The 25205-nt window shown below is 39.0% G+C and overlaps 1 protein-coding gene across 2 annotated transcripts in view; it reads left to right on the forward strand.

The window, feature by feature from the left end:
• rsrc2 (arginine/serine-rich coiled-coil 2) overlaps positions 1-25205 on the forward strand; it is a 38267-nt gene that overhangs the window by 6638 nt on the left and 6424 nt on the right. For both annotated transcript variants that reach the window (XM_072247822.1, XM_072247823.1), the window contains exons 2-7: positions 1125-1299; positions 3381-3427; positions 6220-6410; positions 6719-7342; positions 13065-13172; positions 16494-16576. In XM_072247822.1, coding sequence (XP_072103923.1) covers positions 1125-1299; positions 3381-3427; positions 6220-6410; positions 6719-7342; positions 13065-13172; positions 16494-16576 — 1228 coding nt within the window. The remainder of the gene's footprint in view (positions 1-1124; positions 1300-3380; positions 3428-6219; positions 6411-6718; positions 7343-13064; positions 13173-16493; positions 16577-25205) is intronic.

Below are 25205 nucleotides of genomic sequence, written 5' to 3' on the forward strand. Positions count from 1 at the left end.
ACAACCCTGAGATTCACTTTCTTGCAGGCACACTAAGTCTGACAACCAGGATAGAATCAATGAAATACCGCAACCAACAGGGCAGATAAACTACAGATGTGTAAGAGACAACAAACTGAGCAAACACAAAAGAGAGAAAAGTAATAGATATATTTTGAGAACATGAGATGAAGAGTCCTTTGGAAAGTGAGTTCATGGGTTGTGGGACAATTGATGGGGTAAGTGAAGTGAGTGTGAATGATGTTATCCTTACTGGTTCAAGAGCCTGATGGTTGAGGAGTAATAACTGTTCCTGAACTTGATAGTGTGCGTCCTACGGTTCCTGTACCACCTCCATGATGGCAACAGCAAGAAGATATCATGACCTGGGTAGTGAGGTGCCTGATGATAAATGATGCTTTCCTGCAATAGTGCTCCATATAGATGTACTCAATGGAAGGGAGGGTTTTTCCCATGATGGACTGGGCCATAAACACTACTTTTTGTAGGATTTTCCATTCAAGAGCATTGGTTTTTTCATACCAGGCTGTGATGCAACCAGTCAATATATTCACAAATTTTCTAGTCTTCAGACTTGCTGCTCTGTTTTTTTCTGCAACATCATTAGCCCTTTCCTTTCTCTTGTTAGCTACTTTTGCTGCTGGGTTTTTGTGCCTTTAGTATATGTAATTGTTGTAAACCATGTCTTTAAGTATTGAAATGTTATCTATAACCAAGTCATGCCTTATACCTTCTGTAGTTTGTTTTTTCTAGATTTAATTCGCTTTGCTGTTCCGAAAACACTTCATGATAATCTTTCTATAAAAACCCCTAATTTACCCTTTTTTTTTTAAATAATCCTTCCTCATTGCACAGTGATACTTCCAGTATACCCTGTTCTTTTGTTAGGTCTTCACCATATTGGTCTGAAGCCCCATTTTGTCATTATTTCATTGCTAATTTAGTTTACACCATTTATACGTAGATTGAAGTTCCCTGGGTTTATTACTTTGTCTTTGTTTACTGATTTATATTTTCTCTACATTATCATATTGGAGTCCAATAGAAAAATCCCACCAGTGTTTTCTTAATCCTGCTGATTCTCAGTTCCATCTATACTGATTCTGCTTTTAAATCTGTTACAGGGAAGTGAAACTGAGCAGGATGATTCAGTTTTGAAAAAAAGTACTTCTGACACAGAAAAGCAAAGTGAGAGGTCAACATCATCTAAATCTCCCAAAAGCTACAAGCATCATTCATCACGATCCCAGTCTAGGTCAAGGTCGAGATCAAGATCTAGGGAAAAGAAACAAAAGTCTGGTATGTACATTATCTTTAAGGTTCTGTGTTTTACTGGTGAAACATTTTCAAGTTGTATATTGTAAATTAATGAACAGAGTTGTAAGTTTGCAATTTTCTCTCAACTAAATATTTTTGCCTTGAGTGGTTTTGTGGCAATAATTGAAATAACAAGTGATTTCTTATTTTGTAAATACCAGTGCATAATTTTCACACAAGTTTGCACAAAATAACAAATTATATGCATCAATTTGACCTTTTCCTTGGCTACCTGCAGGAATTGGTAGACCAGTGTGTGACCTTTAGTTTCTGGTTGTTATGAATTTTTTTCCCCCTTCATTTTTTGATGTGTAACACTTTTTCAAGAAATAATCAAAAAGCAAACACATTGATTTATGCTTATAAGAAGTCTACTTCTCATGTTCTTACATTCACAAATATGGACAACAATGATTTGCTAAAATGCTGCAACTGTATTAATCATTTTAATGTGCTAGTTTTAAATGTTTTGTGTTGGCGCGTGGCCAAGTGGTTAAAGCTGAAGATCGCTAGTTCGAGCCTTGGCTGAGGCAGCGTGTGTGTCCTTGAACAATGCACTTAACCACACATTGCTCTGTGATGACATCAGTGCCAAGCTGTATAGGTTCTAATGTCCTTCCCTTGGACAACATCGGTGGCATAGAGAGGGGACTTGCAGTATGGGCAACTGCCGTTCTTCCATGCCCAGGCCTGCGCCCTGGAAACTTTCCAAGGCACAAATCCATGGTCTCATGAGACTAATGGATGTGTGTGTGTGTGTGTTTATGTATATGTATGTATGTGTGTATATATATATATATATATATAAAATACGTGTGTGTGTGTGTGTGTACATGTGTATATATGTGTGTGTATAAAAAAAATTTATTTGCAACGGCAGTTAGTTTCTTGCATATGAAGAATCCCACGCGAACACGCCATTTGCTTGAGCTATTTGTTACTTGATGCTTTTTGTGAAAATTGAGGGAACAGCTGTGTCTTTTGTTGCAAGTTGTAATTTGCTCACCAGCCCAAAAGGTTTCTCAACAAAAATAAATAGTGACATTGGATCAGATTTTGTCTTCCCTGCTTTTTTTCCTTTGCTTTCTGTTGTCAAAGAACTTGAATTTTTTTTGCATTTGATGAGAGACCTTTAAAACAAATTTAAATAGATTTGTAGGAAATGTAAGAGAAAATAAGTTTGCAATAACATCTCACTAAAATTAATTAACAATAAATGAAGATAAACCATTTACCTGATACAGGGTTTCAACCCAAAATGTTGACAAGTCCTCCCACAGTGCTGAGTTCCTCCAGCAAAATATTTGTTGCTCCAGATTCCAGCATCTGCAATTTCTTGTTTTTCTAAACCACTTATCTTTTAAGTTGACAGCTATATTTGAATGAACTCCACATAGCCATTAGATACACTAAAATAGTGGTAAAGTACTTTTCTGGTTGATCCCTGGCACAGTGTATTGCGATATGAAGGTGCAAAAGTTAGTGACAAATGAGCCTATGATGGGTGCATTGTAGGTACTTTTACCGGATGGATATACTTTTAATGTGCACAGCTGTCCCCAACCAAATAGAGGGCAGACAGCAGTTCCCTTTGTATCCAGTGGGTGATGAAAAGCATTGCAAGACATAGTCAGTCCATCAACAGGACTGGAGCAAGCATTGCTGGCTTACAGCACTGGCACTCACCATGTTGGCTAGACTGGAACCTTAAACACCACACCTCAGCACAACACTGCTTGCCCCAGCCACTCAGTATTACCCTTCACAGACAACTGTTCTGTATCAGAATCTGGGTTGATTCTTCTATAGTCGTCAGTTGTGAATAAAGTTTGTAAGTCATTATTTTGCCTCTAAGCGTCCTCTTATAATGAAATGACGTTATATCTTGTTACCAGTCCCCCTATTTTTCATAAGTTTAATAGGATATCAGGATACTGGATATCATGTTGCACTAATTTTAAGGAATATATTCTCCCATGTATCTAAGGGTTTGATTGTCAGATTTTTCAATAATGCTTAGATTTTGTTTTACGCTTCTCAGTTGTCAGTTTTTAATTTTTCAGAAAATGAAAACCAGAAACGCAGACTAAGTCGCAGCAGAAGCAAAGAGGTAATTAACAATTTCTATAGCATATTGGTAATTTATGAACTTAATGTAGTTCTGCTCAGAATTATATTAATTGATTACTGACAGTTGGGATGGTAAGTATCAAAAGAAATGGAATATACAAGTAAAATTGTAACTGTCATGACAAAGTACAGTATTCTACCTTAGCATGTGAGTGATATAAATATTTTTCTTCCCTGTTCTAATTAAAACAATATGGTAACTAGGTTAAAATTGACCAGATATTACCAATTTTAATATTTAGTGGTTTGACAATTTAGGAGGCTATCAATGCAGATGTTTGGCATTTTTCTGTATTTGGAAAGTTTACTTTGTATACTTAGATCAAATGATAACATTTCTATAATGAATCGTACTCAGCGTGCTAATGCACGAAGAGACACAGTGAGCGGAAGACGCTGCAGAGTCAAATAGCAAAAAATATAAGCCTACCTCCTGAAAAGGTAAATATCAGCCATTTGCACTCGTATTTGCTTTATAACGTGAAAGAATCAACCCAGCAAATCTGCTTTATTTGTGTTACTCAACTATCAGTTCAATTTGGTTTTTGGGGGAGGGTTGCTTCCCCACAAACTACATTGAATTAGGAAATATCCAAATTTTTCACTGATTCTTTAAAATTAACTAAGAATAATTGGCCAGCCTGTGACAAATGTTGATTTCTAGATTATTTTTATTGTTGCTTATGTATTTTGCTGGGCTTTATCCAAGAACTACCTTTGTTTCATATTGCTGAATGAAATTGTTACAAAACATTCTTACCTTATATGCCAAAATATATTTTCTGGGATCAATGCTGCTAACAGGTTTCGTTCAGTCTTGTTATTATAATATTATCACAGGTCTTTTGTTTACAACAAATTTGTAGTCAATAAAGGAATTGAGATCTCAACAAGGTAAAATGTTCAGAAGTACACTTGCTCTTCTCCCCTTACTGGAGGCTTAGCGTGTAATTGCACAGCAGAATGCCACTCAGTCATTTGCTAGCTGATGATCATCTTATGGTAGGTATCTGTGTGCATGTGAAGTGGATTGATTTAATGCCTTTCTTATTATGAGGACCAGAGGCTTAATTTTTTGGGACTTGTGGAAGGAGTGAGATGATCACTTAAAATCAAATAATTCATTAAGATGTGGTATCACGGTAGTGCGCATGAGTGTCTACCAAATTTAAGATAATTATATTTTGAATTTTAAACAATGATAGGCATTTTATGCAGTGTTAGTGTCAGAAAATCATGTTCAATAATGCTATAAGGAAATGTAGGAACACGTTACATCACATTTCTGGTGCTACAGTAAACATTTGTATTACATTAAGTTAGATATACCTTTTAAAAACAAGCTGAGGCAGCAGATTCCAATTTCTTGTGAATTTCGCAGAATGGGACATAGTATTAGTGAAGTATTACCTAACCTCCGAGATGAATCCTGTATAGTCTTAATCACTGGTCACAACAAAATTTTTTTGTTTTTGAAAATGTTAGCTGCTTCACTTTATCATCAGCATTATTTTAAACGGTAACAGTTAAAGTACCTCTTAGTTTACTTTTACAGTACTCATTCAATTTCAGAATTTAAACATTTATGATTTTAATTTGTAGCTTAATTGAAGTATGTGAGCTTAGATGCAGATAAAACATAGGCATTCGAGTGAACTTTGGTATATTATTGCATTTTGGTACTCCTGTCTAAATGTCAGGTGATGCTTTACTTGGGCCCTTAGCTTCCAGTGGAGCATAGGCTATCGATGACCTCCTCTTTCCATCGTCGTCTGAAGTCGATGTTATGGTTGTTTGTCATCAATGCTCCTGCAATCTATTGTATCCACTGCACAGGGGATTGGCCTATACAGCAGGTGATGCAGTGTGTAAATATCTTTTTAATTGAAAAATATTGAACATGATCACAAGAAAATCATGTGGTTTTGTCATCAAACCTTATTGAATAACTTGGTGTAAAACTGCTTTGCAAACAAAGTTTTAATTTGGTGACATTTCAGTATTTGACCTAAATCAGAAAATTCACAATATCCCCACAGCATTAAAAGCTGTTTGATTAGAAATGGTTTGTGCAGTTCTACAGATTTCACAATTGGTGGGGGCGGGGGGGAAGAGAAGGACTGGTTATAAGTGAATAGTGATTCTGTAAAGACACAGTTTTTAAGTTTAGTAAGTCCAGATCAGATCTTAATGTAATATTCTTTTTGCTGTGTGGAAAATTTGGTTGTCATTTGTAGCTGATATTTTTCAGGGTGGTGTTGCTGGTCTTGTGGGACAATTGAGAAAGATCTGATGAATAGGCTGAGTCTGTGAACTGTATTTAAAGAGAATAGATTTTTTTTCAAGTATGTTGTACCTAATAAATCTTAAGCATAAGCTTATAATTGGAAATTTCATGAATGTGAAAAACAAGTGATATAAGATTGGATTAAGTCAGTTTTATTTGAAATTTGGTTGGAATGTTTTCACAGTGAGAGACAGAGATAGCATATCACATGCACTGAAAATAATTGATATTGCAAGAATAGAAGTTGATTATCAGTCCCTCAAACATGTATCAACATACAAACTTAGTTTTCTGGTTTCTGTTTCTTGGGTTTGGTGTGTTGTGAAAAGCATTGAATGTTAAGAGCACTTTGCTTCACTCCCTCTTAAGACATTCAAAGAATTTTTGCTTTTACAACCCACTATTAAATCTTTGTATTTTAGTATCCATACTAACTCTTTTTGTTGCACTATTTTCCTGAAAGAACCAACTTCTTCTTAAAACAGGAACGAAGACGGGATTTAAAAGAAAAATCTACCACCAAAAAAGCAAAGTCATCTGAGCAACAAAGTGACAAGGAGCAAAACAAATGCAGAGAGCGATTAAGTTCAGCAGAAAATGGAGAAGAGCGGCCAAAACGAAAAGAAAAGAAACCTTCAAAGGCTCATAGTTATTCTAGGTCCAGATCAAGAGAGAGGTAAGTAGAGTTAATGTATTTCTTTTTAACATATTTGAGGCTTGTTTGTCTTTTGCTTGGGATCCTAATTGAAATACTTTTGCCAAATTATGAAGACATTAATTTTCAACATCATAATTATTCGTCTGATTCAAAGCTAGCCTTTAATTTTCTTTAAAAACTTAATGATTTTAAAGGGACACTTTTTATCATTGGAATGTTGTAATTGTACAGTTGATCTAAAGGTTTTCTGTTAACTGATATGTACGTCATTGATATTCCTTTGTGTAAACACAAGTTTATCAATTTCTGTTTGTGTCATGACACAGACGACATCGCAGCCGTGAGAGGAGGAGATCACGTTCAAAGAGCAAAGAGAAAAGATCTCGGAGTCGGGATAGGCGGTCAGGGAGCAGAAACAAGCGCTCAAGGAGCTGGGACAGGCATTCAAGGAGCAAAGACAAGCGCTCCCGGAGTCGGGACAGACGCTTGAGCAAAGATAGGCGATCGCGGAGCAGAGACAAGCGGTCGAGAAGCAAGGACAAGCGATCCCGGAGCAGGGACAGGCATTCGCGGAGCAAGGATAAACGGTCAAGGAGCCGAGATAGATGCTCGAGGAGTAAGGATAAGCGATCTCGGAGCAGGGACAGGCGCTCAAAAAGTAAGGATAAGCGATCTTGCAGTCAGGACAGACGCTCAAGGAGCAAAGATAAGCGATCTCGGAGTCGGGACAGATGCTCAAGGAGTCGCGGGAGGCGCTCAAGGAGTCGCGGGAGGCGCTCAAGAAGTCGCGGGAGGCGTTCAAGGAGCAGGGACAGGCGTTCAAGGAGCAGAGACAGGCATTCAAGAAGCAGAGACAGGCGCTCAAGAACCAGAGAAAAAAAACGGCGACCAAAATCCCGTTCAAGATCACGATCAAGGCACAGGCCTCGCAGGAGTAGAAGTAGAAGCAAGTAAGTTCATTGGTCTGTAATTATAATTATATTTTATCTATAAAATAGCTCCCAAATTGTTTTTGGCCAATAACTCTTTGAAATATATTTGAATAATAACATTTTATCTGTGGGAACATTATTGAGTAAGATTTGGCACTGAGCCATCCAGGCAAGATTCAAAGACATGGTACCAAAAGCTTGGCTGTGTTTTAAGATACCACTTAAAGTGAGTAAAGAAAGGTTCAGAGAAGGAATTCCGGAAGTTGTGGCTTTATTGGATGAACGCACAACCATGAATGACGCATCAATTAAAACTGGAGATGCTGAGGAGATCAGATTTTACAAGAGTGTGGAGATCTTGGAAAGCTCTGTTATGGAGAAACTGAAAGATGAAGTTAGGGAAGTGGGGCGAAGTAACAAATTGATTAGGTTCTTTTCCTAAAATTTAAAATAATCTTTAACGATGAGGCAAAAGTGAATGAGAGCAAGATTGACAAATAAATGGGTAGCAGAGTTTTCTCCCCACAAGGGTGGGCATGCCTTTAATTAAGACCAGTCGGTAGCAGTTAGTTTGGCCAGGGTACTGACGAATAATTGCCCCAATTTCTTGTGCCAGCTGTGATTAATTGCCCAAAGTCCAGGAAATATATTAAAAATAATGTATCAGAGATTTGTGTCATTGCGTAGGTCCTCTGTGCTGCTTTTTTTTTCTATTTTAAATTCACTTCTCCACTTTCAAAATGGAACCTGCCTTTTGTAAGGACCTCTGTTCCATAGATTGTGAGAGATTGCTTCTTTGCCATGTGAATTATTGGCTGTTAGGCAGAAAACAAAGCATTGTACGGAATTAGTCCTTACTCTTAATAATTTCTCCTTTGACTCCTCCCACTTCCTCCAAACTAAAGGTGTAGCTATGGGCACCCATATGGGTCCTAGCTATGCCTGCCTTTTTGTTGGGTTTGTGGAACAATCTATGTTCCATGCCTATTCTGGTATCTGTCCCCCACTTTTCCTTTGCTACGTCGACGACTGCATTGGTGCTGCTTCCTGCACGCATGCAGAACTCGTTGACTTTATTAACTTTGCCTCCAACTTTCACCCTGCCCTCAAGTTTACCTGCTCCATTTCCGACACCTCCTTCCCCTTGCTAGATCCTTCTGTCTCTGTCTCTGGAGACAGCTTATTCACTGATGTCTACTATAAGCCTACTGACTCTCACAGCTATCTGGACTATTCCTCTTCTCACCCTGTCTCTTGCAAAAACGCCATCCCCTTCTCGCAATTCCTCCGTCTCCGCCGCATCTGCTCTCAGGATGAGGCTTTTCATTCTAGGACGAGGGAGATGTCTTCCTTTTTTAAAGAAAGGGGCTTCCCTTCCTCCACTATCAACTCTGCTCTTAAACGCATCTCCCCCATTTCACGTACATCTGCTCTCACTCCATCCTCCCGCCACCCCACTAGGAATAGGGTTCCCCTGGTCCTCACCTACCACCCCACCAGCCTCCGGGTCCAACACATTATTCTCCGTAACTTCCGCCACCTCCAACGGGATCCCACCACTAAGCACATCTCCCCCCCCCCCCCCCTGCATTCCGCAGGGATCGCTCCCTACGCAACTCCCTTGTTCGTTCGTCCCCCCCATCCCTCCCCACTGATCTCCCTCCTGGCACTTACCCGTGTAAGCAGAACAAGTGCTACACATGCCCTTACACTTCCTCCCTTACCACCATTCAGGGCCCCAAACAGTCCTTCCAGGTGAGGCAACACTTCACCTGTGAGTCGACTGGGGTGATATACTGCATCCGGTGCTCCCGATGTGGCCTTTTATATATTGGCGAGACCCGACGCAGACTGGGAGACCGCTTTGCTGAACATCTACGCTCTGTCCGCCAGAGAAAGCAGGATCTCCCAGTGGCCACACATTTTAATTCCGCATCCCATTCCCATTCTGACAGGTCTATCCACGGCCTCCTCTACTGTAAAGATGAAGCCACACTCAGGTTGGAGGAACAACACCTTATATTCCGTCTGGGTAGCCTCCAACCTGATGGCATGAACATCGACTTCTCTAACTTCCGCTAATGCCCCACCTCCCCCTCGTACCCCATCTGTTACTTATTTTTATGCACACATTCTTTCTCTCACTCTCCTTTTTCTCCCTCTGTCCCTCTGAATATACCTCTTGCCCATCCTCTGGGTCCCCCTCCGCCTTGTCTTTCTTCCCAGACCTCCTGTCCCATGATCCTCTTGTATCCCCTTTTGCCTATCACCTGTCCAGCTCTTGGCTCTATTCCTCCCCCTCCTGTCTTCTCCTATCATTTTGGATCTCCCCCTCCCCCTCCCCCTCCAACTTTCAAATCCCTTACTCACTCTTCCTTCAGTTAGTCCTGATGAAGGGTCTCGGCCTGAAATGTCGACTGCACCTCTTCCTACAGATGCTGCCTGGCCTGCTGCGTTCACCAGCAACTTTGATGTGTGTTGCTTGAATTTCCAGCATCTGCAGAATTCCTGTTGTTTGCATTGTACTGAAAGATTATTTTTTAGACAAAAGAAAGACTGCATTGCTTTTCATCAAGAGGTTTGCATTGGAAACTATTACTACTTTGTTGATGTGTACTGTTGATTTGGGAATTGGCGGGAGATTTTATTTCGATGTTTCCGCATGGGAAATTTAATAAACAGTGAATAGGACAGAAACACATACTGGGTTTAACATTTCACTGTTCTATTTAATGCCAAGAATATTGTAGAGAAGAATGGGAGGTATAATTCTGTGTACAAAAATAATCACGGTCACGATTTAAAATAAAGTGGAAATAATAAAGCGATCGGAAAGAGGTGAAACGCCATCGATCATTGGAAAAGCGTTAGGCTACAGTTGGTCAACGATAGGAACAATTTTAAAGGATAAAGTGAGAAAAGCCCTGCCCCGATTAAAACTACAATTATTACTAAGCAACGCAGTGGTTTAGTTTTTGGGTTTTTGATTCTCCACATCAACTCGGCAGCGATGGAGAGCACTGGGGAGTGGTCTGTCACTGGATCGAACTCGGGAATTTCCGTTCCCAAGCCTGGCGCTGAAACATATGTTTCTTAAGTGTTTTATTTGCATAGAAAGGTAAAATATACACTAAGACAAACATTTGACTAAATGACGCTAAATAATACCGGATGTACCTGTTCCGACTTACTTAGTAAGAGAACTTCCGTTTTTTTTCGATCCCGATCCACAATAACCTACGCACATCCTCCCGTATACTTTAAATCATCTCTAGATTACTTATAATACCTAATACAATGTAAATGCTATGTAAAATAGTTGTTATACTGCATTGTTTAGGGAATAATGACAAGGAAAAAAACTCCGTACATGTTCAAACAACAAGTGCTAGAAGAGCACTTACGGGTTTTCTGGATTTGCGGTTGGTTGAATTCGCGCATGCGGAACTCGCGGATAAGGAGGGCCGACTGTATAAATACACCCAATATATACAGAGACCTAAACTACCAAGAACAACAATTGTACACTGCCGGTACATAGCAGGATTGCTTTGGAATCTGATGGCTATCACTTCTGTTGATACTTGTAATATGAAATTTTTTAAGAAATGTAACACACATTTCTAGTCAATTGAAGGAAAGACAATAATTTCTCTCTTCCCACGATACAATTAAAATTATCGTCTGTAGTCTTTGTACCTTTTGGGGTCATTACTAATGAGAGAAAAAAACATCCTGTAGAAAATATATCTCTACGTATTTAATGTTCTTGTCAGGGAAAATCATGGTATGGACAGTTTTCGAGGAAAATAACTCCTTCATAATGCGGGAATGCGCTGTTTTATATCTATTTCTTGTCTATTTCTGGTGTCTGATTGATTCATCAGACTTTTAAGTGTTGCACTCAATTCCCCACATTAGAAATTTTAAATGATTAAAAATACATAATGAAGAAAGAAAGCAAAATTGTGCTGAGAAATTCTGCAAGAAACTCCAGAGTCACATTTCCAGTGTGCGAACCTGTTTTTCTAGTATATTCAAAATAAAACAGCACTAACCACAGCTATTAATACAAAAAAAAACTACTGGAGATCAGAATTAAAATCAGAATTAACCTATTGGAAGCAACCAGCAGGTCATGCAGCCTCTAGGTAAAGAGAAACGGTTATATTTCAACATGAAAAAGCTTGATCAGAGTAAATATATTCTTATTTGCATTACTCTGTGCCCTTAAGTAAGAAAAATACTTCAAATATCTACTTAATTGAGGATTGGAGAAGTAATGGATATTTCTGATGTTCATTTTATTCATAGCGTTGAGTTTAATTTCTTCCTATTCAGATTACGTATTTAAGTATTCTCAACTCTTTATTTTAACTCAATGGGAACCTGGAACTTGTAGTTATTTAAGAACTATGTTTTCTGTTCTATTGTTTCTAGTGATTATACATTCATTGGCCACTTAAATTAGGTACATCTGTATTCCTTGTTAATGCAAATACAGTGGATTCCAGTTAATTGAGCCACTGGTTGATCAGGCAGCCACTTATTTGGGACAACTCTTAATCGAAAATAGTCTGGATTTCCTTAGTTTATTTGGGACTCTATGCTGCTTAATTGGGGCAGGGATCAGTTTCCCTGAAGAATTTGAAGGTATCGACAATCGTCTTGAATGTTATGATGCAAATGAAGGTTTAGAGAATGTAATCACCAAAAATTATATAAAGGCAGTCCATTATCCACAGTAGGTGTCTGTGCTGATTTTGTTCATATATAATCTGTCGAAAGAATATGACAGCGTACTCTAGATCCGTCAATAACTATTAGGAACTAATACACATTTTTGTAGTGTTCTACTTTGTCCTGCATTTCATTTAAATGTATAATTTGTTACTCAGTTAAATGGTAGTTTGCCTATTTTTATATATGCCTTTTTTACTATTTTATGGAACTTCAGCAAATTGGGCTAAAGGTACTGGTCCAAGATGTGTCTCAATTAACTGGAATCCACTGTATCTACTCAGCCAATCATATGGCAGCAACTCAATACATAAAAGCATGCAAGAGCTTGAGAGGTTCAGTTCAGGCCAATCATAAAACTGGGGAATGAAATGTGATGTAAGTGACTTTGACAGTGGAATGATTGTTGGTGTTAGAGGAGGTGATTTGAGTATCTCAGAATCTGCTGCTCTCCTGGGATTTTCACACACATTCTCCAGAGCAGAGGTTCCAAACCTTTTTTAAGCCATGGACTCCTACCATTAACTGAGGGGTCTGTGGTCTCCAGATTGGAAATTCTTGAGTTCTAGAGGTTACAGAGAATGGTACGAAAATCGAAAGACATCCAATGAGTAGTAGTTCTTTGGACAAAAATGCCTTGTTCATGAGAGATATCCGAGAAGAATGGACAGACTGGTTCAAACTGGCAGGAAGGTGACAGTACTCAAATAACCACACGATATAGCAGTGGTGTGTGAAAGAGCATTTCTGAATGCACAACACGTCGAATCTTGAAGTGGATGGGCAACAACAGTAGAAGACTGCGAACATACACTTAGTGACCTCTTTATTAGATACTGGAGGATCCTAATAAAGTAGCCACTGTGTGTATATAAAAATAGTAATTCTATTTGTTGGTGTAGTTTAAATTTATTCATTCTTATTTTTTGTGACAGAAGAAGAAATTAGGAAATGAATTTTCACTATTATTTTTTTTGAATCGTTGAAATTTGTGTTGCAGAGAAAAAAGAAAACGCAAATTTAGCAGAAGCAGAAGCCACAGCCGAACTCCCCCAGCATTCAGGGGCCGCAATGCTGCCATGGATGCCCAAGAAGCATTGGCTCGCAGGTAATTTTTAATAGTTTCTGTTAGTATTCAGTTTTTGTTTGATTTGATGCAACCTTTTGTCATAATAGAGGTTGCTTGCTTTTAATCACTAGGAGCCATGTGTCTGTTTTCTGTCTGTATTGTATTTTGTGTTGCACATTTTATTTTTGGGTACGGTAATTTGTCAGGGTTTGGGTGTGGTAGAAGTAATTTTTTTTACTGCAAAGTTGGCTTATTACACTTGTATTACTAATTCCACAAACTGTTAATATCATTTATTTCATTAACGCTATTTTTGATAGTTTGTCTTTGCTAGTTTCATAATGAAGAATCAAATGTACCTTTTTCCAACTTGGAACTTGGTTATTTGGAAGCGTGCTATGCAATGTTAATTCCCTCACTCAGTCTCTGAGGATTTGGTTTGTTTTCCAATAGCTGCCACACAATAGTTCTACCACTTGATTTACATACTCAAGCTTTTTACAATGGGGCAAATCATCTTTCCACCAACCTCCCATCTCCTTTCCACTTCCTTTAGCTTTCCATCAGCTCATAACAGAGTAACACTAATGTTCCAAATATCTGTTCTTGGTTACCTTTTGGCCAGAGGAGGGGTAAGTAGCCAATCTTCTGAATTACAATCACACATCTGAACAATGATTAACGTTTAGATTTTGAATTTATACTTTTGGTTTTGATCCTGGACATTAACATTTACTGATTGAAGACAGAAGAATCTGGATCAATGTGTTTTCCTGTAAACTGATAATATTGAGTAGAGGTGGTCTCTTGAGTTTTCCACAAAATGTGCATATCAAGTCCTGTAGGCGGTGGTCCCCAAACACTGGGCCGCAAAACATGTGCTACTGGGCCAGGAGGAAACGATATGATTTGGCGATATGAAACGATATGAGTCAGCTGCACCTTCCCTCATTCCTTGTCACGCACTGTTGAACTTGAACCCCCACCCCCACCTCAGCCAGTCCGCGGTGCAAAAAAGGTTGGGGACCCCTGCTGTAGGCAACTGACCAAAAGAATAACTGCCATCCCAGAAAAATAACTGATTTTCTTTAATTCTAAAATTTAAGAAATAAATATTTTAGCATTTCCTAAACCTGGGTCCATGGACCCCTCAATTAATATTAGGTACCTTTGGCTTAAAAAATTCTATTCTCAAATGTCTAAGGGAAAAGTAGATTGATTATGAATTATGGACTTTGTTTCAAAGAATACTATAGTTGTCCTTGTGAGCCATTGCTTGAGGCACTGCGATGTTTCCATCAGTTTTCAGATCAATCTCCCTGGGCAAGCTCAAGGTTCCTTTGAGTTTGGGGATGATTCCACATACATTATTCTGGATTATATGTGACGGGGGTGGGGGGAACAAATGCAGAGGATTCCAGTTACTTGGGATACATCGGGACCAATACATTTTGACCCAATTAAGCGGCTGCCCCCATTGGCTGAAATTTCATGGAAATCATTAAAAGATGTATATAAAAAGACAATCATTTACTGATCAACAATTTGTGTATTTAAATAAAATGCAGATCAAATTAGAACACTACCAATAATTCTACAGTACTATAAAACTGTGTTAGTTCCTAGTAGTTAACAATGGAGGAATTTATCTGCCGTGTTCTTTAGATTGACTGACTGTAAACTAACAAAATCATCTAGTGCAGATAATGGACTGCCTTCAGACAATGCTTTAGATCGGGTTGACAACCTTTTTGCCTCTGTGGGCCGGATCACGTATTAATAAGTGGACTGTGCGCCAGATAAATGCCATAAAAAAAACTTGAAATATGGGAATTATCCATTTAAATACATTTAGTTATGTTTTGCCTCAAATTAATGAGTAACGTGTGCTAGAAAATCATTTGTGCTTAAGGTTGCCTACCCCTGCTTTAGATGATTGCATCCTCCATATCTTCATTTTCATTGTAACATTCAAGATGATTATCGATAGTTTGAGTTTCTTTGTAGTTCCTAACTTCTCGAAGTAGTGAAATCATTTCATTTTCCTTTCCAGCCAATTTTGGCACCTCCAAGCCTGAATGCAAAACAGTTCCGAATTGCCTTACTGCTTATTTCTCATCAACTATCAGTGACAAAAATTACTGCTTTTTGAACATAAACACAAACAACTGACACTACTTAAAATGATTGCTCTAAGCACAGTGCAGTGCCTCATGGCCACACAAGTGTACGCAACTGACACTAGTTAGAAATTGTTTGTCAATAGTCTCCTGTCCCAGTTAAGTGGTATAGAGTCCCAAATAAAGGGCTGCCCTGATGGCCCAATTAACTGGAATCCACTGTACAGTATACCCAAAGACCAAGGAAGTGCATCATACAAGTAGTTATGGCTCACTTGGAGTGGTGCAGCATCTGATCATCAAGGGAATTCAAAGCTAAATTGCATCTATTGTAATGTATCAAGTACTAACTAGTTAAGTTGATCAACGCAAAGCTTTAATTAACACTTTAGCCTATAATATAGTTGCCAAAACTGAGAAGTGGCTGAAGAATGGACAGCACAGGCAACTCAGTATAAGATAATTTTCAGGATTCCCAGGACCAGTCTTTTCCCAGGCTGCTACTAGGTCAAGGGAATAGATTGCCAGAGTTCTAGCTGAGATTTTTAAATCCTCACTTAACACAAGTGAAGTATGAGATGATTAGATGGCAGAAAATGCTGTTCCCCTATCCAAGAAAGTTGAATGGTAATTTAAAAATAACATTAGTTATTAAACCCAGCAACCATTAAACTTTCCCTAACTGAAATGTGAACAAAAGCATGTTGATTAAATTGTAACAGGTTTCAGAGAACATCCCCAATCTTCCAACTGTTCCTTCAAGACTTACAAATATTTAACCAAAATTATGATTCACGCAATAATTCAAGTAAATTGAGAGGCATTGATCGTGTGGATAGTCAGAGGCTTTTTCCCAGGGCTGAAATGGTTGCCACAAGAGGACACAGGTTTAAGGTGCTGGGGAGTAGGTACAGAGGAGATGTCAGGGGTAAGTTTTTTACGCAGAGAGTGGTGAGTGTGTGGAATGGGCTGACGGCAACAGTGGTGGAGGCGGATATAATAGGGTCTTTTAAGAGACTGTGGATAGGTACATGGAGCTTAGAAAAATAGAGGGCTATGGGTAAGCCTAGTAATTTCTAAGGTAGGGACATGTTCGGCACAACTCTGTGGGCCGAAGGGCCTATATTGTGCTGTAGGTTTTCTAGGTTTCTATTTTTTTTAAATAATCGTGTAAGTCCTAAGATATTAGTTATCAAAATTATGACCAAATATCTAATGATTTCCATTGTTTACAACACAGGCTTGAAAGAGCAAAGAAGCTTCAGGAACAAAAAGAAAAAGAACTTCTGGAAAAACAAAAAGTGGAACAAACAGATGTAACAGGTATTTTGTGATACACCCTATCCTCATTATGTGCAGGGGATACGTTCCTCGCGGTCGACACATAATGTGAAGAATTATTTAAATGGAGAAAATTGGGATGCGTTCCAGAGGTCTTCCTAAATATATTTTATCTGTAACTTATTCACATTTTCATACCAATATGACACAAAAGCAGTACCACAAGACAACATTTGTATTATATTTCATCAATTTAAGGTAATATTCAATGTAATAAATCATAGAAAGTTAACATCCAAGGGTGTACAGTACTCGCCAACAGTGGCAGGCGTGTTCGCTCTGGGAGATGAGTGGTTGTGGTGTCGGGCAGCTTTACATGGATAAGGTGGATGGTTGTGGTCATCAGGATCATCTCAAGCACATCAAGGGGTGAGGGAAGTCTCAGAACTCTTAAAACTGCTGGCAGCAGGAGATGACACCAATTTGAAGAAAGTGGTGAGGGTTGCTTGCTTGGCAGCATTTTGTTTTTCAGCATAAATTTGCTTGTAGGGAAGAAGGGTTGATGGCAGGGAACAACTGAAATGCTGACTCTGTTCTAAATTTGGGTCCATGTCCATCGCAATTTGTGCCAAGTGTTCCAACTTCCACCACCATTCCCCCACCATTGGTAAACTCCCGGGATTTTCAAAATCGTCTGTTGCTTGCAGCATCTGAGAGGTAGTTCGCCATATAAAAAAATACATACATCTTGAATGTGGATCACACCTTGATGGAGTGGTTGAATCAGTGATGTTATGTCAGGCGGCAGGAAACGCACTATTAATATTAGGATGAATGCTGTCCAAATATTTAGGATGGGCTAGCACATTGTCAAGCAACAAAAGAACTTTAACATCAGGATTCTGTTCCCGGCAGTAGCGTCCCAGAGCTGTGTTACCTTCAGCTGATGCCATGCTGTTTATAATTTCCAACATTTCTTCAAGTGTTAAAGCGGTTCTCTGCCGCCGGGCTGATGGCCCAGGACATGACATTGGATGCTTAGGAGGCATAGTTAAATATTTCAAGCACAAAATCACTGCACCGTAGGTAAAACCAACAAAAGTTTGAGCACAAGGTCGTGCATCCACACGTTGCCAAAACCAATGTGAGACTGACGGAAGTGAGATTGTGAGGCGCGCGCACCTGACTTGTATTGGCGGGAAAGCAGTGCTCCTCACATAACTGTCAGTTTTGGACGCATATAAGGAGATGTCGGTAGAAATAGGTTCCTCGCATAACTGTGAATCCGCATTGTCTGAAGATGCATATAGTGAGGATAGGGTGTGAATATATTATACAACTGGCAAAACTAATTCAAAGACGAGTGTGAAACACTTTTAATACTCCTGGAACATGCACATCACTGGCAAGAAAAGATTTATTTTGTGCTTGCCCCAAGTTTTCAAGTATTTGCCATGGTTATTTTTGAGAAGGTGGAAATCAGTGGCTTTTATTGAACTCCTAGAAGTCCCTACAGAGACGATGCATACATAGCAGTTACATACGAAGTTTGAGGATTTTGACCCGAGAAATGCTGAATAATTCTTAACTTATTTTCATGTCAAAATCTTGAATATAGCCTGATTACAAAAAAAAGGAACAAATTCAGTTTGGGTAAATATCACCCAGTACCAGCAAAATGATAGTAAGACCCGCCAAGGGCAGGTTTGAATTAGGCTAAGCACTTGGTTTAAGACATCATCATTACCTTGATCCAAATGTAGACCAGGGAGCTGATTCCAGAGTTATAATGAAAGTGACTGTCTTTGACATCAAGGCAGTAGTTGTAGAGCACTGATTAAGTTGACGTAAATGGGTAGCATGGGGAAAAACCCATTCTTATGGTTAATCATATCTTGAGTAAAGGAGACGATTTGTGTCCCAGCCTCAGCCTATTACTGCATGAGTTCTTAGGGGTTGTTCCTATGGCCAGCCATCTTTAGTTGACTCAACCATGATCTTATTTTCATCATACGGTAGGAAATGGAGATGTTCATAAATGATTGGAGAATATTAAATTCTTCCTGCTGCTGCACGATCCAGATAACATTACAAGACACAGAAGTAGAAAGTGCAGTCATCTAGTTTCGTATTCAATGGCGTTGCTGTTGCCTTTTACCTACCATCAACAGCCTGACATTCACCATTGGCACAGGTTAGAAGCTGTGACCCTGCAGCTTGGGGCCTTTCCGTTACGGTTTGTAACTTCAAAACATTAAGTTAATTTGAACGTAGACACAGGAGTCCAAAATGCAGGTCTAACTTTGAGTTTACTTTAAGCGAGGAGTGTGCATATCATGTGGTAATGTGATTATGTATGCAGTACACATATATTTATACATATAACAAATAATGATTTATTTAACTAGAATGATTATTCAATATATATACACACAGAAGATTACTTAAGTATTACTGAGATATTAAATACACAACAGTCCTCCCTTAGCTTTAAACTCCAGCACAATAGAGAATGAATCTCAACTATATACACAACATAATCACTGTGGAGGATTACGTACTCTTGTGGGATAATGTCTTTCCTGACAAGGGAGATCACTCTGCTTGGCATGTGAGACTTGTGGCTGTGAAACAGCACCAGGTTCTGGGGCCTCTGCGTTGAGTTGACTCTGCGACAGCAGGAAGTGGTTCTGACAGCTCTGGATACCTTTCTTCTCCTTTTCTCAGCTTCTCATGTGTGCATCTTGATCTTGAGAAGGTGCACTTAGTTCACTGGAATATTCTCTTACTAATCCTTCTATTGCTCCCTGTACAATCTGATCACAGCTCTTGGTTTCAGCATCCACATTATTTGATGAATCCTCTGTTTTCTTACCTCCCACTTTTACAAGCAGCCTTTTGTCTCCCACTTGTAATAACCTTAATGCACGCAGAGTAGATTCTGGTTCTTTATACTCACAAAAACCAAATGCTTTCAAATTTGTTTAAGCTCATTGATCTATCTTCCAGCTTAAAACTAAGCCATATTTTGCAAGTAACTGATTAATATAGCAGAAGCTTTCTCAGGTATGTTGCCTACAAAAACTGTTGTAGTCAGACCGCTGTTTTTGTCACTTCCACATTCCTCTGAGCAGCATGGTCCTTTCTTGGTCCAATATACTTTCCAATCAGAGGCACGGGTTGGCACCAACACCTGTTTGTCCTCTGTTGGGCAATGGTTCATGGTATGTGGCAAGGAGACAATTGTGGCATCATGTACTACATTTTTAAATTTGCTTTCAGTTGGCTCCATTATAGTGGACGTAGCATGCAAATTGTGGATGGATCGCAATCAAGTTGTACTTGTTTCAGCCACACACGTCCTCACAATGCTGGTCTTCCTGTTTTCACTGCATACAAGCCGAATGTGGCTTGTTGGTTATTGCATTTCACTGTTACAAATATTATTTCCACAGTAGTTTTCTTTTCTCCAGTATAATTTCTTAGTTGGATATCTGCAGGCTTCAGTTTAGAAAATTTGAAATCCTGTTCATACTCATGGAATGACTAAAACAGCCAAGCCAGTGTTCAATTTAATTTTAATTAATTTGCCATTCACTTCTGCTGTAAGCCATATTGCTTGTTTCACATTGTAAATCTCCAGGCCAGCAGTCCTGTATCACTCTCATCATCATCAGATTTTTCATCAACAGCATGCAGATTAGTGCTCTTTATGAAACTAATTTAATTTGGCTTTTTCTCTTCTCTGTGCAGTCAATTTATTTTTATCTGCCCAACATACTCTTGGTATGTGTCCTAGTGGTTCCATTTTCTATGTTTTGCCCTTAAACCTGCACTGGTCTGGTGTATGTGAGCCCCTACCACAACAGTAATGCAATTTGTTTGGCCTGGCTGGTTTCCGTTTAGAAGTTGTAATATTTTTCATGACTGCAACTCGATTGCATCTCTGAAGTTTCGTTGAAACATCAACTTTAGCTGCTCTTTTAAATGTAAGTTGTACTTCAGTTAGGATCTGTTTTTGAATGCCCTCTTGTTAGATTCCACAAACTAGACAATCTCAGTGCATCATTAAGCCCACTGAACTGACACTGCTCAGACAATTTTGTTAATTCAGCCACGTATGCTGCAATGGACCGCTTATGAAATCTGAAGCATTCTGAAATCAACAATAGTTTCAGTTTTAACTGTTCCTGCATCACTTTTACGATTACAGTAAAGCTCATATCTGCTGGTTTGGTTGGAGCAGTCAAACTTCAAAGCAAGCTATGCCTTTAAACCTATTGCTCTTAGCAAAATCAGTATTCATTTCTCATAGGATAATTTATTTGCTTCAAAATATTGTTGAATTAGCTCAGTATACCTACTCTGGTTATCTTTAGTGTAATGAAACATTAATTTTTCCAATGTAGCCAGCCATTTCTGTGTTTTAATTATTTTTATCACCCAGTAATCACTCTTTATGAACCTGTGTTCTAAACTTGATTATGTATTCCTTCCGAAGAATATGTGCTGCACTTTTTTTTTAACTTGTCCATTTCTGCACTTGTTGGGCTGCTTTTTTAAAATTTCAACCATTCCTCACTGCATTTTTTCTGGTTCGACAGTGTTTCAACAGGTGGATAGCTGTCTTGGGTTCATTTTAAAAATACCGCATTGCAAATATTATGTTCTGTGACTTCAAAACATTAAACTAATTCAGAGGAAGACACGGGAATCCCAAATGTGGGTCTAACTTTGGGTTTACTGTAAGTGAGGCGTGCACATATCACTGTATATTGACATATGCAGTTCGTCTATTTATGCATATAACCTGTAATGAATTATTTAAACAAATGAATGCTTAATCAAACATATATACACAAACACACACACGATTACTCAAATACTATTGAAATATTAAATATACGCTTTCCACCATTGGGAAGATAGCAGGCAGAGAGTGATTGAATGACTCCAATTCCTAGGAATGACTGCAGCCTGATAGTCTCCAGGTTCTTGGTATCTTCCAGGACAAAACCCTTCATTTAATTAGCACCCAGTCCACCATCCTGAACATTCATTTCCTCCACCAGTAGCGCACAGTGGCTGTGGTCTGTGCCAACTATCAGATAACTTGCAGTTACTCATTTGGGCTATTCTGAATTTCTGAAATGTAGACTAGCCATTAAAAGGACAAGGAAACCAGATCCTTGGAAATGCTATATCCTGCAGGTTCCCCTACAAGTGTGTGCCTTTGAGAACATACTGGACATACACAAACCAAAGGCATGGATGAACCAGGAGATTTGCAGCTGAGGACGAGGTCTGTGGCATTCAAGACTGGTGATCTAGAATCCTGAGTGTCCAGGTACAGCCTATGGAATGCTATCTTAGAGTGATAAAGCAATTCCAAGTGAAGTTAAAGATGTAAACTATGGCAGGGTCTGCAGGCCTTAACTTCCTACCAGGTGAAACCTAACATTATAAATGGCTGTCACGTCACTCCCCGATGAGCTGAACAGCTTTTATGAATGCTTTGAAAGGAAGAGTAAAACTGTGCAAATCCTGCAGCACCTGCTAACTTTGTGATATCTGTCTCAGATCATCTTTCAAGAGGGTGAACCCTCACAAGGCATCAGGACCAACCAACCACTAGAATGATCAAGGACATCTCTGCTGCAAGTGAAGGTTCACACCTGCTTCAAAAGGGCATTAATTATACCAATGCTTAAGACGAGCAGGGTGAGCTGCCTTAATGAATCACCCAGAAGCACTCATGCCTACTGTGATGAAGTGCTTTGAAAGATTGGTTGTGTCTAGAATTAATTTCTGTGAGCAACAACCTGGACTTGCTGCAATTTGCCTACTACGACAACAGGTCTACAGTGGATGCAATAGTGAATGTAATTTCACTGGCCCTCCTCTTGGCCTTGAACCACCTTGGCATTAACCATACCTATGGTAGTTAGATGAGATAATGAAAAGGCAACGTGACTTCATTGGACATGTGCTTAGGAAAGAGGAGTTAGAATGCACGGTAATTATGGGAAAGATTGAAGGAAAGAAAGCAAGAGGAAGGCAAAGACAAATGATGATGGAGACAGCAGCCAGAGAACTGGAAATGAATACCAATGAATTGATCCACTTGAGCCGAAACAGGAGTATGTGGGCCATGGCAGTCAAAGCTCAAACTGGGCATGGCACCTGATGATGATGGTGGCGGTAGTTGGGTTGCTGTTTATTGATTACAACTCAGATTTCAACACCATCTCTAACAAACTTCAAAACCTTGGCCTATGTTTCCGTTCACACTTCCTCATCAGGAGACCACAATCAGTGCCGATTGGAAGTAACATCTCCTCACTGACGGTCAACACGTGCACTTAAAGATGTGTCCTTAGCCCACAACTCTGCATTCTCTACTGTCATGACTGTGAGGCTCTGCACAGCTCAAGCACCACCTATAACCTCCCCAGTGACACAACTGTTGTTGGCAGAATCTTATAATAATGAGGAGGTGTACAGGAGTGAGATAGATCGGCTGGTTGAATGGTGTTTCAACAGCAACCTTACACTCAGTGTCAGTAAGATCAAGGAATTGATTGTGGAATTCAGGAAGAGGAGTTTCAAACTCCTGGGAATGCACAAGCTCTCATGGTCTCAGAACATATTATACACAAAGGCGGCTGTAAAGAGCTGGGTAGATGCACATCTATGTTCATCAATCTGCAGATGCGCAGTAGAGAGTATGCAAACAAGCCTCATCACTGCGTGATACGGAAAATGCACTGCAGCGGACAGTAAGGCTATAAAATGAGCTGTCAGAATTGCCCAATGCATCACTGGCACCATTCTACCAGCCATCAAGGACATGTATACAGAAAGATGCTGGAAAAGGCCAGTAACACATTGAAATTCCCACCCTCCTCATGGACTGTTTGTCCCATTCCCATCAAGAAGGAGGCTACATAGCTACCACGCCAGGACCACCAGGCTCACTACTTTATCATTTTCTCTCAGTCACCTAATATGCCCAGCGTCATTTTATGGACATACACTCAATCTATGTACATAACCTATCTTGTGTATTTATATGTTTTATGGGTTTTTAAATTGTTTTTGTATCTTTATCTTATTGGGTTTCTTTGTGCTGCATTGCATCTGGAGTAACAATTATTTTGTTCTCCTTTACACTTGTATACTGGAAATGACATTTAACAATCTTGAATCTTGAAATCGGAAGTCGTTGAGGTTTGAGTAGCTTCAAGTTCTTGGATGTCAGTAACTCTGAAGGTCTATCCTGGGCCCAGCATGTTGATGCAATTACAAAGAAGACATTAACCTCCCCACCATCGAGGACATCTTTAAAAGGTGATGCCTCAAGAAGGCAGCATCCATCATTAAGAACTTGCATCATCCAGGACATGCCCTCTTCTCTTCACCATCAGTGAGGAGGTACAGGAGTCTGACAATGCACACTCAACGTTTTGCGAACAGGTTCTTCACCTTCACTATCTGATTTCTGAACTGTCCATGAACCCAGGAATACTACTCCACTTTTGCTTTCATTTTGCACTATTTCTTTATTTTTCTATATATTCCTGTTATTTATAGTAATTTTTATGTATTGCACTGTACTGCTGCCACAAAACAATATATTTCATGGCATATGATAATAGACCTGATTCTAACAATAAAATGAAGGATAGGCAAGGCCATAAGAGTATAGATTGTAGTGAAGTATAATCCTACTGCTGTAGAAAGCCTAACACTTTTCACACTACTTAGTTTTCAACTGTTAAGATTTGTCCTGCATTGCTTGTGTTTATTCCTGTGGTAATGCCATTCAGCATGATAGAATTTTGCCTCCACAGGAATTGTATGGTAGTCATTCCTTGTACTCCCATCATGGGCTAAATATGTCTGCTATAGATTGGTGAGGTCAGATCAGTTTTTCTGCTTATACTGGTCACTCTTGCTAACAGCCTTGTCAGATAGTGATGTACTTTAGACCAATTATGTTGATGAATGTGCCTTCTTGCTAGTGACAGAATGTACTAAGTGATGGAAATATTGTATAGGGCATTGGAAAATCTATGGAACAGACCTTCATATTTTCTGGGAGTGGGGGTTTCTGTGGCATGAGGGCTCTTCTGACTTGACTAGCCTAATTCACTTTTGACATGTTTAGTGCCTGTATTGATACTGGTGTTGTTTTATTATTACTTTCATTGTCATTTGTGAATGTTAGCCTTCATGGCTAAGAAAACTACTCTGAAACCTGAGAATTAAATCCTGTATTGTTAAGGCTTCACATAACTCAGCTGTATGTTTGATTTCCTAGAAAATATGTACCTATCAAGATTTTTTGCACCAACAAACTGATGTATTTTGATTATACTTCCAAGTTACATGATTTTGGAGTTGGGAACATGGAATGTAAGGACAGATACTTTTCCAAAATATTCAAATCTGGCCCTGTTATTCCTACAAAGCTACTATCATTCATGCATTCTTTTAAAATAATGTTTTATGCTAATTGCAAGTATTGATCATTTTCAAAATAATACTTGGATAGAAAAATAGTAATTTTGTGGTAATGTATATTTCACTAGTTTTTCCCCAATCTTGTTAAGTCAGATTTGGAGTTGATTATATAAATTTTCTGAATTCATACGCAGTAGTTTGCTGT

Source organism: Mobula birostris, chromosome 31, assembly GCF_030028105.1.
Source record: "Mobula birostris isolate sMobBir1 chromosome 31, sMobBir1.hap1, whole genome shotgun sequence".
Taxonomy (NCBI): Eukaryota; Metazoa; Chordata; class Chondrichthyes; order Myliobatiformes; family Myliobatidae; genus Mobula; species Mobula birostris.